This window comes from Crocuta crocuta, unplaced genomic scaffold, assembly GCF_008692635.1.
Source record: "Crocuta crocuta isolate KB4526 unplaced genomic scaffold, BGI_CrCroc_1.0 scaffold149, whole genome shotgun sequence".
Classification (NCBI taxonomy): domain Eukaryota; kingdom Metazoa; phylum Chordata; class Mammalia; order Carnivora; family Hyaenidae; genus Crocuta; species Crocuta crocuta.
The window spans coordinates 3951624-3967544 of record NW_027551561.1 but is presented as its reverse complement, the minus strand read 5'-3'; the positions used below and the strand labels follow the sequence as shown (position 1 = coordinate 3967544).

General features: G+C 38.1%; 1 protein-coding gene and 1 non-coding gene across 4 annotated transcripts in view; both read right to left on the bottom strand.

The window, feature by feature from the left end:
- Nucleotides 1-15921, bottom strand: part of SSH2 (slingshot protein phosphatase 2) — a 250679-nt gene that overhangs the window by 56431 nt on the left and 178327 nt on the right. For all 3 annotated transcript variants that reach the window (XM_077749595.1, XM_077749597.1, XM_077749596.1), the window contains 2 exons: nt 10210-10313; nt 6953-7017 (listed from right to left, as the gene is read on the bottom strand). In XM_077749595.1, the coding sequence (XP_077605721.1) occupies nt 6953-7017; nt 10210-10313 (169 nt within the window). The remainder of the gene's footprint in view (nt 1-6952; nt 7018-10209; nt 10314-15921) is intronic.
- On the bottom strand, nt 2430-2505 carry LOC144219841 (small nucleolar RNA U2-19). The gene has a single exon (XR_013331514.1). It is a non-coding gene; the product is annotated as a small nucleolar RNA U2-19 (small nucleolar RNA).

Here is a 15921-nt window from a genome sequence, read left to right as displayed (position 1 = left end):
GTTTTACTTTTAAGCAATTTCTACAGCCAATGTGGGGCTCAAACTTACAACTCTGAGATCAAGAGCTGATGCTCTACTGACTGAGCCAGCCAGGAGCCCCAATTAATTCTTACTAAAAGGAAGTGGCACTTTAATCAGGAGGTCAGAAGCCATTAACTTAACACTTATATCCTCAAGAAGGTTGAGATGAAATCTTTTATAGAAAAAACTGCAACGCTGAGGATGGACTCAAGTTTTTAAATTTCCTTTCAAAGTTCAAGATTCTAGGTTAAGGAATTAAAATTTTAAGAGCTATAGGGTAAAGAAAAGCCGAATACCCATCTGGGTTTGAAGTTTATTCCATATTCTTTTGTTGGGAAGAAGACTGACAAAATCTAATAATCTAATTTAACCCACCAAGTTAATCAGAGAAATGTAATTTAAAATGGCAGCTTTTTACATAATTCCCTAATAGTGGAATTGGCAGCAATTCCCCTATTTCCTCAGTTTCCAATATTTACATGGAATAGATGACTGGAATAAGACAATAATTCAGGTGCATTTGATTAACTAAAGTTCTCACTGAAAAGAATACCACTGAGGTTTATTCTAATTGTCCAGCCAAAACATATTTTAAATTTTGAAACTTGGCAATAATAGCAACTGAGAAAATTATTTCAACAAAGCCCATTTATTGCCTAAACCTGGAATCTAGTTATCAGTTTCAGGTGAACTAGATTCAACAATCTGAGGACTGAGGTAGGTCTGAGAAGTCACCTGGCTTTGCTTTATTTCTGAGAGATAAGAACCCAACCTGTTTGCAAAGCTCATCTATCAAAGAATGATGTTAAAATTTCTCTCAGTAACTAATTTAAATGTTTAATCTGATTACAAGCAGTTCACAACCACCACCTGATAAAATAACTTCTGTCCTCAGCATCATCCAACATCAAGAAATTTTATTCCTTAAGCTTATACTGCACCTTTGCCTTTAATTTCTTTTCACCAAGAGTCTTACATCATGCCACTGCATGCAATGTTTATCCTCAAGGAAGCCACATTATAAAGTCCCAATGTCTAGACAGGCAGCTCACCCAATCCATCAGAGAGAAAGGTTTCAGAAGTATGTAAATATTAAATTCTAGCCAAAGGAATAAAGCAAAGTCAATATATAAAATGAAAATAGACTTCAGATGTGATACTAATAAACCGATGAACACTGTTTTCAAAAGAAATAGAGCTTGAGGGAGTCTCAGAATTTTATTCTTTTAATCTATGAAATTCTTCAATTAAAAAAAAATCTATGTTTTGTATTCTTTGTAGCCATTAAAAACAGGTTTGCTGACATGGAAAAATATCCATAATAAAGTGTAAAGAAAGCAGGTTATAAGACAGCATTTATACTTTTCTATTTCATTTTTTAAAATATTTTTTTATTGATTTTGAGAATGCAAGCAGAGAAGGAGCAGAGTGAGAATCCTAAGCAGGCTCAGCACTGTCAGCACAGAGCCCAATGCAGGGTTTAATCTCACAAACTTGAGATCATGACCTGAGCTGAAATCNTTTGAAAAAAAAAAAAAAAAAAAAAAAAAGGTGCTCTGACATATACTCTCTTTTCCCTTAATTATCTTTGTAAATGTTTATTTATTTTTGAGTGATTTGGAGACAGAGTGTGAATAGGGGAGGGTCAGAGAGAGAGACACACACAGAATCCAAAGCAGGTTCCAGGCTCCAAGATGTCAGCATGGAGCCTGATGCAGGGCTCAAACTCGCAAACCATGAGGGCATGACCTGAGCCAAAGTCAGATGCTTAACCAACTGAGCCACCCAGGCACCCACCTCTTTCCCTTTTAATTCTGAGCTCAGATCAAGTGTCAGAAACCTTCATAATTTGTTGGGTTTTTTTTTTTTAAGCTTTCTTTTATTTATTTGTTCGTTTTGATAGAGAGAGAGCAAGCAAGCACCAGGGTAGGGCAGAGAGAGAGGGAGAGAGAGAATCCCAAGCAGGCTCCACACTGTCAGCATGGAGCCTGATGCAGGGTTTGAACTCATGAACTGTGAGATCATGACCTGGGCTGAGATCAAGAGTCAGATGCTTAGCTGACTGAGCCACCCAGGTACCCCAGAAACCTTCATAGTTATAAAGGTCGGTAGTTAAAACCTTTTCATCATTGCTCAAAACTGATTAGCCTTTCATATACACACATTTCTCCTAATCTCATTCATCCATGAGCAAGTCATCAGTTATCCACTGTCACTTTTTTTTAAAGTTTATTTATTTTGAGAAAGAGAGAGAGAGAGCATGAGGGGGGAGAGAGGGGAGCGAGGGGGAGGGAGAAGCGGGGGGGGGGAGAGAGAGAGAGAAAGAATGAATCCCAAGCAGGCTTCATGCTGCCAGTGCAGAGCCTGACTTGGAGCTCAAACTCATGAACCAGGAGATCATGACCTGAGCTGAAACCAAGGTCACACATCAGGGAGACTAGTAAGTTTTCTGATACTCAGATTTGGCTCTTTTTACCATTGATCCACTTCGGTAAGAGCAGAGGTCAGAGAATCTGACACATACTCTTGTACAAAACACAAAAGACTGGAAGGATAATTATCCAAATTGCTAAGGATTGTTTTTTCAGAGTGTAAGACACAAAGTGATTTTTACTTTCTTCCTTATACCTTTCTGTTTGTATGATTTTTGAAAATTTTATATTTAGAAAAATAAACCCATTTTCATTTTGGGGGCAATTATCAATGAACTATAAAAAACAAAACCAAAAACCCTCTTATTTTCTTAAACTCTCCTACAAAGTATTCAAAAACATCTCCCTGTATCTTATTAGCACCTTACCTCTAGTAAAGAACATTAAAGTTACTTCAAATGTTAAGGAAGTTTTTCATTTTCCAGTCTGTTTGGTTTTTTTTAAAATTTTTTATTTATTTTTGAGAGAGAGAGAACATGTGTGCACAACCAGGGGAGGAGCAGAGAGGAGGACAGAGGATCTGAAGTGGGCTCTGACCTCACAGCAGAGAGCCAGACACAGAGCTTGAACCCACAAAAGTGAGATCGTGACCTAAACTCAAGTCAGACACTTAGCTGACTGAGCCACTCAGGCGTCCCTCCACCTCAGTCCATTTTATGTTAAGTGGGTCTTTGATAACATGCAAGAATACAAAAAAACCCACCACCTTCATTTTATCAGCTACAGTTAAGTAGCTAAGTACTGAAGTTAATGCTTGAGACTGTATTTGGAATGCGGAGCTTCCCTGAAGGAAAAACTGGCTCAGTGTTATTTTCAATGCTAAAGCAAAATGTGGCATTTGGTGCCTTTATTTGTTGTTCTGTTATTAAAAAAATAAAGGCAGGACTTTCAGCTATCAAACTTTTAACCTTATGTACAAGCCCCAGGATGAGAATTTTAGCATTCCAAATTTAACTCAAAACAAAAGGCCTTGCTTTGAGTCTACAAATGCTCCTTTCAGTTAGAAAAGTGCTAATTTGTCCAAAGTCACACAATGTATTCACTCATTTTCTTGAAGATGACTCACTCAATAATCTGAAACATAATGACTATGTGTTTGTAACAATTCAAAACAACTGTAAAATGGCTTGTCATTTAAACTGAATTAATTCAGGGGCATCAGTTACATTTTCTGAATTTGTATTTTATAAATGTAAAGCAGCTGAAGTCGCATATTTTAGCAGGGGAAGAAAAACAGTTAATTGCCAACTCTGCCTTCCTAACTGCTTCCTTAATGCTCTCCTGTGGTTAAAATACATTTAGAGGTGCATTCTAAATTCCAGAAGGTTATCAAAAAGATAAAGTAAGTGATGACAGACCTCAACTTTAGCTCTACCAAACCACACAATTTTTGGAAACTATAAATATCTAATGGACATCTAGTATGTGCAGGTGACCATTATTAATGGGTTCCAGAGGAGGTGTTCTCAAGGTGTGACTCCTGGATCAGCAATATCAACATCACTTGAAAACTTGTTAAAAATGCAAATTATCACTGTCTACTCTTCCCCAAATCAAACACCATGGGTGGAGTCCAGCAAATAGCAGTTCAACAAAGCTTTGCAGGTCATTCTGATGGACTCTAAGGCTTGAGTATCTGCTTTAGAATATTTTTGCTGTAAGAACTGTGCCCCACTTTGTTCACTTATAAATAAGTGTTAAGATAAAAGTATATAAAAATACAGACAAGATTTACATTAAGTATATGATGTGGTTTTCAGATTAGGATATAAAATAATGATGTAAGGATTTCTTATTTCATATTCTTTAATTTCAAAGGCAGTTTCTCAACAAAAATTGGTGGCCATTTTAAGAAGGTGACAGAGGCAGCATTTGAGAGGAAAAAAATGACATAATTTAAACACAGAACAATTATGTAAATGAAAAAAAATCAGTTAATGACTACAGGGTTCAGAGACCTGATCATCTATTTTCTATTTATTCTTGTGTTCTACTTATTATCTCTCTTTCCATTCAGAAAGCAGAGATAAACTATTTGACTAACTTCTTTGATTTTAAAAAATTTTTAAATGTTTTATTTAAGAGAAGGAGAGAGAGAGAGACAGCGTGAGCAGGGGAGGGTCAGAGAGAGAGGGAGTCACAGACTGAAACAGGCTCCAGGCTCTGGGCTGGCAGTCAGCCCAGAGCCCGACGCGGGGCTCGAACCCACGAACTGCGAGATCATGACCTAAGCGAAAGTCGGACGCTTAACTAAGCCACCCAGGTGCCCCAGAGATAAACTATTTGAGCTGAATGTGCCAGTAGAAACCCACTTTCCAAGTTACCACCCCAACCTAGAAAGGCCCATCATCACATGCTTGGATTACTGCAATAACTACCTAGCGGTCCTCCATGACTTAAGATGGCTTCCTTTTCCCCACTATTCTGTATTAGCTTCTGGGGAATCTCTCTCCTTTTTAAGAAGTAATCTCTATACTGAGATTACTCAAAAACTCACAACCCAGAGATCAAGAGTCGGATGCTCTACTGACTGAGCCAGCCAGGCACCCCTCTCTTAAATACTGTAGCTGTTCCATGTAATTCCTTGCTCAGAACCCTGTAATGTTTCACTACTGCTTACTGAGGAGGCAGAGGTACTACCTCCAAGTATTAATCTAGACGGTCAAGTGGGGAATATAAATGAGTGAAGTAGGTCACATGAAAATTAAATGGGTAAAAATGCTTTTTACTTTTCATAAAGAAACATACTCAACCCATTTTTGTTTTCCTACTTTAATTAAATGTTCTACACTATAAGAAAAGTAACAGTGAAGAAATGATGACAAATGGAGACACTTGGCTTCAGTGTCTAGAAGACCATAGAATATGTGGGGATTATGGTAAATTAGAGCCTGGGCCATACCGATGCCTGCTCCTTCAAGTCTAGCAAGTTTTGTCACGTGAGAATAAGGTTCCAGTGTTGCCAGATTTTTAGATTTTTGAAGACAAGTTTCAAGTATTTTTATGTGAAATCCTTCAACTTTAAAATTCTGGCTTGGAGCTAAAAACACTACCCCTGTGGTCCAAACAAAACATATCTACCAGTTTGAGACCTTTAGTATGGAGCATTAAGTCCCTATCTGCCTGCCTTGTTTTCTGGTATCTTACCTTCCTTATAGTAACAATAATCCCCATATTTAGGCAGTGATACGATATTATGTCTACTTGGACCTCTTGTCTGTGAGAGGTAGAGAAGAGATGAGGAAGTGGATTCAAACAAGCTAAGTAACTTGTCCAACATTACATGATTAGTTAAGTAACTTGTCCAACATTACATGATTAGTAAAAGCCTAAGCCCAGGCATTCTGACTCAGAGACCAGCACAAAATCCCTGGTCCTTTTACTCTCTCCTTGTCCCTTCTTCTTTTTTTTTTTTTTTTTAATGCTTTATTTATTTCTAGGAGAGAGAGAGAGACAGCGTGAGCAGGGAGGGTCAGAGACAGAGGGAGTCAAAGACTCTGAAACAGGCTCCAGGCTCTGAGCTAGCAGTCAGCACAGAGCCCGACGTGGGGCTCGAACCCACGAACTGCGAGATCATGACCTAAGTGAAAGTCGGACGCTTAACCGACTAAGCCACCCAGGCGCCCCTCTCCCTGTCCCTTCTTACACGTGCGCTTTTGCTTCATCACGTCCTCATCTAGAAGGACTGCCTTCTTTTTCTCTGCTAACCTAAATCCTTCATCATTCAAGACCCAGCTCAAGCTTTACCGCATATATAACCCTCCCTTTTTTAAATGTTAGAGAGAGAGAGAGAACAATCAATCATGGAAGGGACACAGAGGGTGGGAGAGAGAGAGAGAATCCTCAGCAGCCTCCATACCCAGCATGGAGCCTGACGTGAGGCTTAATCTCACAACCAAGAGATCAAGACCTGAACTGAAATCAAGAGTTTGGACACTTAACCGACTGAACCACCCGGGCACCCCTACATAAAGACCTTTCTAACTAGGCCAAGTCTCCAAGTATTCTTTCTTTTGAAGTTCAGTTGTTGTTATGGTCAATAACTCACAAACTGGTGCTTATCAAAAGCTCTGAATCATCAGATTATTTCGATTCATTTCACCTTAACTCCTACCTCCAAACATAATTCTCAGTTTTCTGATGGTACGGACCTGTTACTCTTTTTTTGTTCCACATAGTTCTCAGCACTCTGCTGGTACATAAAAATGTTTAGGGGCGCCTGGGTGGCTCAGTCGGTTAAGCGTCTGACTTCGGCTTGGGTCATGATCTTGTGGTTCATGAGTTCAAGCCCCATGTCGGGCTCTGTGCTGACAGCTCAGAGCCTGGAGCCTGTTTCAGATTCTGTATCTCCCTCTCTCTCTGACTCTCCCCTGCTCATGCTGTGTCTCTCTCTCTCTCTCAGAAATAAATAAAACGTTAAAAAATTTTAAAAAAATGTTTAATGTTTTCTATCTTAGAAAGTCTTTTGAGGAAGAGTTGTAATGATAACACTAACTTACCAGTCTGATGTTGTCTTCTGGGCGGAGTAATATGAACATTGCTTGGAGATGCTGTTGGAGATCACCTGGTTAAATTTGTAAAACAAAAAATAATTATTCCTCTTGGTAATGTCAACAGAGAGGATTCCTTCTACCTTAATAACCTCTGTAAAAGAAAGTTCTGGGTCACTCAAAGACTGTAATTAGACACAGAAATTAAGTGAGTGTCTTAATATGATAAACTTTTTAAGTGAAAAGACAGAATAGCAGACTGCATCTCTATACATTCACTTTAGCCCATACTACATTAAAATTTGCTTTGTGTTTGTCCATTGGAAGGTGCATCTGAGAACAATCTCTATTCTGTACCACGGTGGGTGTGGAGAAGAGCAACGGTGACATTTGTTGGGCACAGACAGCACTGGCTGTGCTCTCACGCACACTGAAGGTAGCAAGGAGGGAATCCTGAATATGAGGTGTGAGACTGAGGTTAGAATTATCTCTAACTTTAAAGAAAGCTAATCATTTTGTCATTCTTATTTCTATAAATCTTCCGTTGCATCTAATCTAGGAAGATGTTGAGATTTCTCATAAAATGTCAATAGTTAATGATTTCCATATTAGTGGCTGATATTAAAATAAGAGTTCTCGTTAAATATAGCAGATCTCAAGAAATATATATTCCACTGAACCCATTATTAGGTACTTTAACACGGCCAATCATTATTTGAAAACATACTTGTTCCTGTACATTCTATAAAACTAAGTTGAAATTTTTATTAGAGTATTATAGATTACCTCATACTTCCTATTTTATACTAGAAAATCTCAGGTTTTGGTTAGTAGAAGATAATTAGATAATGTTGGTTAGTAGAAGATAATTAGATAATGTTCTGTTATAAATGACAATCATAGAACAAAATACTTCATTCATGTCCATCCAGGTTTGGTTCTTTTTTAAGAGTCTAAAGTGACTGATATAGCAACCTCATGTTCTCATAATCATCTTGAAATCTACATACAAAATCTTCCTCCAGGTAACTTCAACTCTTAACTATGAGATGAAATGCTGATACATACAAGAAGTGGTGAGGGGAGGAAGGAAAAAAAGTAGGTTAGGAAACAGGTATTTGTCTAAAAGGTCAGCAAGTCTGGAGCATCTAGGTGGCTCAGTCAGTTAAGCGTCTGACTTCTGATTTCGGCTTAGGTGATGATCTCACAGTCATGGGATCGAGGCCCGTTTTGGGCTCTGCACTGGGCGTAAAGCCTGCTTAAGATTCTCTCTCTTCCTCCCCCTCAGTCCCTCCCCTGCTCTCATTCTCTCTCTCTCTCAAAATAAAGAAATAAACAAAGGTCAGCAAGTCTGAAAACCTTTCCTTTTACTTTTTCTTAAAGAATAGTTTTCTCGCCTTGCTCCCACCCCACCCCCATTTCAGTGCTGGCTTGTGACCACTTCCATTATTGCGGATTCTTTCAACTTTCAAAATTAAAAAGGAGAGTCATTATGTTTGGTCGGGTCTGTTCTGCTACATTTCAAACCCAGAGACACAATCTAAATCTCATGTATGAGAACCAGTATGGGCTCACAGGTATAAAACCAAGAGAAATTAAAACACAAATACATAAATATTCATAGCAGCATTATTTATAACAGCTGAAAAAATGGAAACAATTCAAATGTCTACCTACTGGTGAATGGTGAATGGAAAAATAAAATGTAGTATATCCATACACTAGAATATTATTTGGTCACAAAAAGGAATAAATACTGATACATAGGATAATGTAAATAACCCTTGGGTGCCTGGGTGGCTCAGTCAGTTAAGCATCCGACTTTGGCTCGGGTCATGATCTCACGGTTCATAATTTGAGCCCTGCGTCTGGCTCTGTGTGGACAGCTCAGAGCCTGGAGCCTCCTTCAGATTCTGTGTCTCCCCCTCTCTCTGCCCCTGCCCTGCTGACATTCTCTCTCTCTCTCTCTCTCTCAAAAGTAAACACTAAAATATTTAATGTAAATGACCCTTGAAAACATTGTGCTAAGTGAAAGGAGTCTGTCTCAAAAGACTGTTCATATAATTCCACTTATATGGAACACCCAGAACAGGCAAATTTTTATACAGAGAAAGTAGATTAGTGGTTGTTTAGGACTGGTAGAGAAGGTGAGGGATACAGAGAATGACTGCTAATGGGTAACTGGGTTTCTTTTGGGGGTGATGAAAATGTTCTAAAATTAGAGTGATGGTTGTGCAACTCTATATATGAAAAAAAAAATCACTGAATGTATATTTTAAAAGGGTAAATAGAGTGATTATATGGTATGTGAATTATATCTCACTTTGAAAAGAACAGAAAATAAAAAAAGAAAAGAAGAGAAGGGAAAAGAAAAAGACCAGTGTAAGGAAGACACAAAGTGTTAGGAATAAACAATGAAGAGTGACTTGTTACATGTTACCATTGAGTTAAGCAACTGAGGCTTTTTAAAAATTACGTTTTCAGGGCACCTGGGTGGCTCAGTCAGTTATGTGTCCGACTTCGGCTCAGGTCATGATCTCAGTTTGTGGGTTCAAGCCCCGTGTCAGGCTTGGTGCTGATGGCTAGCTCAGAGCCTGGAGGCTGCTTCGGATTCTGTGTCTCCCGCTCTCTCTGACCCTCCCCTGCTCACGCTGTCCCTCTCTCGCTCTCTCAGAAATAAACAAAAACACTGAAAAAATAATAATAAAAATTAAGTTTTCTTCTGTTCTAACAGGACAAATAACCTGAGGAAAAGATTTTTAGGATGGAGAACTTGTAGAGGAGAACCATTTCTGGGCAAATAGTGGGCCTAAGTCCCTACTCCAAATGCTACTGGCCCCAAAATCCAAATGGCTTCCTTGAAGGTCAGGCAAAAGTCAGGGAGCCCTATTCCCACCGTTAGGCTTCCTATATGAGCTGGGTATGTGGAAGTTCAGGTCTGTTAGCAGTGAAAAGTACTACCAGTAAGCAAACTGGGTATATCCTACTGGGAACCCTTCATTGCTAAAGCATAGGAAATTCATTAGAGTATTTTTGTACCTAGTATTTTTTGAACAAAAATTTATTAAACACCTACTACATATATAAGGCATTCTGCTAATTACTAGAAAAATAATGAGAGTAAAAGAAAAGTGATTATAGCACAGTACAATTCTTTCTTGCACTTTTACAGAACTGTTGGAGAAATGGGAATAGGGTAGTCAGCCTTGTAGAACAAAACAAAAGGCAAAGAAACAAAGAAAGGAATCATGTATGTGGAACTTTACCTGCATGCTTGTTGCGTCTGTGGCTAATTCTTGGTGTGGATGAGCCATTTCCCCGTGGTAGAAAAAGGGCAGCACCTTTGACAGTTAGAAAGCTCTCACTGATGCTATAAGGGAAAAGTCAAAAGAAAACAAATTATTTAAGGAAGGAAATCATAGTATGATGGAGATCCATTTTGGTATTATTCTGTCTCCCATCTTCCAAAGTCCCAATTTCATGGAATGAAGTAAAAATAAAATCAAAAGAGACTTTGATTATTTACACAGTCCTATCTACTCTAAATAATTTTTCTGAAACATAACTTACAATATTCCCTATGTATTACAAGGTAGCAGTTAACAGTGATGGCTCTAGAAACAGAAAAGAGGATGAAGGCTCTGGGGCCTGATTGCCAGGGTTTGAATCCTAGCTCTGCTACTTCTTACTTGAAGGAATTCTGGGGGCCCTAAATTTCCTTATCTGTAAAATAAAGGTAATAAAACGAAGCTGTCAGGAGGAGTCAATACGAATACAGTGTCTTAGAGTGGTGCCCTTAACAAATATTAGGTATTGTTATTAGATCTATGATTATCAATAACAGTGTTTGATTAGTGTCCTTAGCAGATGTAAAGTATGTTATAATACTTAGTTACTAATAACAGGCTCAAAGTTTGCCAAACATTTTTTGTTTGTTTGTTTGTTTGTTTAAAATACACCTACACTGGGTGTAGGCAGCTGAGCCTGGGTAGCTCAGTTAGTTAAGTGTCCGACTTTCGACTTCAACTCAGGTCATGATCTCACGGTTCATGGGTTCGAGCCCTACATTGGGCTCCACACTGCCAGTATGAAGCCTGCTTGGGATTCTCTCTCTCTCCCCCTCCCCTGCTCTCTTTCTCTCAAAATAAATAAAACCTTAAAAAATACACATATACCACACTAAAGTGTTACTCAAAATTTTACTTTTATTGACTTGTATCTCCACATCACTGAAAGGAGTAATGCACAGGAAATGTGTTTAACCTATGGAGTTGGCCATGTTAATACCGTCCTTCACATAAATGACAGCTCAGAGGAGATGGAGAATTACTACTCAGACAGCAGTAATATAATTACCAGTGAATATCCACAGAAAATATATCTAACTATTTCATATCAATAGACTAAGCCTTTTAACGTTACCCACAAATCTGAAAAGATCTAATAGAACTTTTAAAACACTAATGGCAAAATTTAGAAACACATAATGGAGGGTTCAAGTTTGCTTATAAGTATGTTATGCAGAGTTAGCTAATGTATCATAAATTACACTCCCTACTCAACATTTCCACTTGGAAACCCAAATGGCATCACAAATTTACATTGCCAAAACAAAGCTCTTGAGTCCTTGCAAACCTGATCCCTATTCTCAACCACCCAAATTGTCTGGGTCAAATACTTAGCATACATCCTTGGTTTCTCTTTTTCCCTGCAACAATATGTATCCTAATCCATCAGTAAGACCTAGGAGTTTCACTTTCAAATATATCTTGAATCTGCCCACTTATCTCCATTACAACTTTGACAATGTCCACGGCACACACCATCATTTTTCATTTACACCAGTGTTAAAAGTTTTTTTCCTAGTTTTTATTATGGAAAATTCAGGGCATAATATAATGAACCCCCATGTTCTCATACATTTCAGCTTTTAATTCAAGGCCAATCTTTGTTTCTTCTACATCCTTACTCTCTTCACCTGGTCCCTGAAGTGAACCTAATCCCAGACATTCTATCAGCAAAAAATTTTTTAACTGGTCAGTCTGCAACCACTTCTGCACCACTGCTATCCACTTACCAAAGAGCAGTCAGAGTGGTTTTACATATATAAAATACACATATATATCATGTAATGCCACTTCCCTCCTTAAAACTCACCAACAGTTTCCCTTTGTACTGAACAAATAAAAGCTGAAGCCTTTAGTTTAGACTTCAAGGCCCTGTAACATTCGATAATACATTGCTTCTCTGATTCCGTACGATCTCCGCTTTTGTTCACTGTGGTCTGGCTGCACTAGTCTCTTTTCTTTCTTCTATATTTCAGGCCCCTTCTCAGGGTCTTTGTGCTTTTTGTTTTCTACTTGGGACACGTTTCTCCTGACTTGCCGCTATTTAAGTCATAGCTCCAAAAGATCACCTTTCACCCATCCCAATCATACTCTGTTCTACTGTTCTGTTTCCTTCAGGATATTTATCATATACTAAAATTATACATACTTACTTTGTATACTTGATTGTGGTTATCTCCTTATGACAGAAAATAACCTCAATGAAGAGCAAGGATTTTATTTTGCTCAGCACTGTATACTCAACATTAGAAATAGTGCCAAGCATATACTACGTGTTTAATAGATATTTGGCAAATGAATGAGTTCATCCCAGGGTTTTTTCCCATACTGTTATATCTGTCCTGTCATTGCAGCAGGAATTGTAATTTAGGACAAGAACACAGAAATTCTGTAATTTCACATGCAAAAAATAATAGTTACAGAACTCAACAGACGTGGCAAATTAATGGATTATAACTACAAATGTCTGATGACAATTAATTGGCAAACAAAATTAAATCACCTCTATAATGTTAGTTGTTGATTCAATTTTATTCTTTAAGTGGCATGAAGCTGATAAACTTTTGAGCTAAATTGCCAAATAGATCGGAAAATGTTTTCTAAAAACAAACATAAGAATCCACAGATGCCACTTTAAAAAAAATCTGCATGCTGGCTAGGAAGGACTGCCTTTATTTTGTTTTGCTTCCATCTTTAAATAAAGCGTTGCGCTCTTGTGGTCTATTGCACAAGTCTTGTCTCTTGTTACATTCGTGGCATGCACATGTCACCCTGCTGTGGGTCACTCTGTTTCACTCACATTACGGGAACAACCTAAAACAAAATGTCTTGAGTGACAGGATGAGTGGGGTACACCACAGACAGGAAATGAAATTCACACTTCTGCCAACACAGCAACTGTCTGCTTTATCAAATGAAAATATTTTAAAAATATAGGCTAATATTCTATGTAGCCCAGACAAAGTTACAGGTGTGGGCACTTTGGTTCAGTAAACAAAGTGGTCTCAGCATCTACAAAAGAAGTATATGTAGAGAGCTTAAAACAAACAAGCATATTTCAGTTGTTCCTTTTGTGAGACAGAGGTAGTTTCTCTTCGACAAACACTAATTTAAGAACTAACTTCCTGGTTTGATACATTTATTGTTGCTTATGCTTTAAAGCAAATCTAAGTATTCTTTAAAATGTAGGTAGTGATGGGCGCCTGGGTGGCTCAGTTGGTTCAGCATCTGACTTCGGCTCAGGTCATGAGCTTAACTTTTGGGAGTTTGAGCCCCATGTCAGGCTCTGTGCTGACAGTGCAGAGCCTGCTTAGGATTCTAGGTCTCCCTCTTTCTCTGCCCCTCCCCCCCTTTAAAAAATAAACAAACATTTTTTTAAAAGCTACCTGGAAAATTCCCTATCATAAAAGAAAGACCAAGAGTCAAACTCATGTATAGTATAAAAGATGTTTTTTTTATTTGAATCATTTATGTAAATCTCAATGAACTTTTCAGATAGAACAAAACGCGGAGCAGATACAGCAGGACCAGGAGACTGCCATCCTAGGTGCAGCAAAGGATCCTAGTCACGGCAGACACGCACAGAGTCTGCCAAAGATGGCAGACATCTTTCTAACAGAGTGACCATGAAGTTCCCCAGTCTATCAGAACACAGTTGAAGTTCATCTATTCCTCTCTTAAGATCATAGGCTCAACAAAGAGATCACTCCTACTTAGACATATGAATAGCTAATAATAACTAATGGGACTGGATGCCTAGAGTGTGTTCTATGCACTAAGTTAAGCACCTGACATTATTTCATTTACTTCATAACAATTCTGTGAAGTAGGTACTATTTTTTACCCCCAATTTACATGTAAGACACTGATGGACTCAAGAGATCTTAAGTTACTTGCCCAAGATCACACAGCTAGTAATCTTCAGGGCAAGAATTCAAACCAAGATTTCACTTGAAAGTTCATGCTTTGAATTACTACTCTCTACTATGCTATTCTAGTTTTACGATATAGTTAACGTAGGACGAAATACAATGATTTCCCACAGAGTTTTCAACAGAATAGAATTTAAAATAGAGTACAGGAATGAAAGAAAAGACTGAAATAAATTCAGATCTCAACTCTTCTCATGCCTTTTTTGTTTCCCTTATCAAGGCCAGGAACAGAAAAACTATCTACTGAGGGGAATCAAGAACATCTGGCTGAGAGATAGATGAATCCAGATGGGCTCGACAGCAGAGAACTCTAACTTCTGTTGGTAATGACAGTAGCATTTCAAAAGTCTTGAAAATGGAGGAAAGATTATTCTGATTGATTGATTTATTAATGTTTTATTTCTGAGAGAGAGAGAGAGACAGCATGAGCAGGGGAAGGTCAGAGAGAAGGAAGANTGAGATCATGACCTGAGCCGAAGTCAGACGCTTAACCAACTGAGCCACCCAGGTGCCCCCAAAATCACTTCTTAAACCATGAAATTTGTTAACTGGCAGTTTATTCTCAGGCAAAGTATAGACAAAAAGGTCAACTAATGGAAGAAAACTTAACTCTTCTGAAGTTGGAATGATTTCTGAACAATGTGGCCAGGGTGATCATCCATGGCCAGGAGAAAGGCCAAGGAAGCAACACAAAGCAACACACCTGGCCAAATTGCAGGATATCAGTTGGATACATATTCTTGTTTTATATGCAACACATGTGAAGAAATGGATCATTTACTATAGGAAATTCAGTTTCAGAAAGTGGATGTAATACTTTTATTTCAACATTAAAATGAAGGAAGTAGATTTTTGTATTTATAGTGTTTGTAATGTTTGGGATTTCTGTATGAAGCCAAAATTTAAAGGTAAATTATATTTCATCTATAAACTGCACAAAATGAGGTGGTTAGGATTTATATAAAATTAAAATACACAAAATCTAAACGGTTATATTTTTGTCTTGAGGAATATTCATCTACTGGAAAGTTTCAAATATATTCTGCCCTAATATTCTCCCTTTCTGATAAGTGCTCTCTGCTTATTTTAAAGTTGTCTAATTTTCAGATTCAGGTAGGTAGGGTGGCTTCTATAAATTCCTTAGGTGAAAAGGAATTCATGTCCCTCTTTAGAGTGTCCCTCTTTAGAGTGACCATTATCAAATAGAAAGGAAATTTCATGATAAAAAGCTTCAAATATCAGACTAGAGGCCAAAAACCACAGAGCTATCAATACCACTGCCTACTCAAAAGTTTGGCTAAACCCAAAAAACAGGAAGGAAAAAGTTTTGTGCTCTGATGTTGAAACATGACTGCAAAGTCAAAGCACAGTTCCAGGTAGTTGAGAAAAAGTTTGATTCTGTAATCCTAAAGGAATTTAGGGACTACACTACAATGTAGTGTAAAGTCTTAAATCCAAATATCATAGGCATTCTATTCTGTAACTAAACATTCTGCAATTCCATCTGCACCCCTACCATACATGGCCATATGTTCAAATGAGAGTATTAGAACAACAATCACTATCTGGAACCTTCTCTCCCAAGGCACACATTCCAGACACATGCCAATAAATGCAGGCAGCACGATTATTTCTCTCATCCGCAGACAAATTGAGGCTGGGGTACATTAGTAGGCCAACTGGCAAAGTGGAGAAGAAC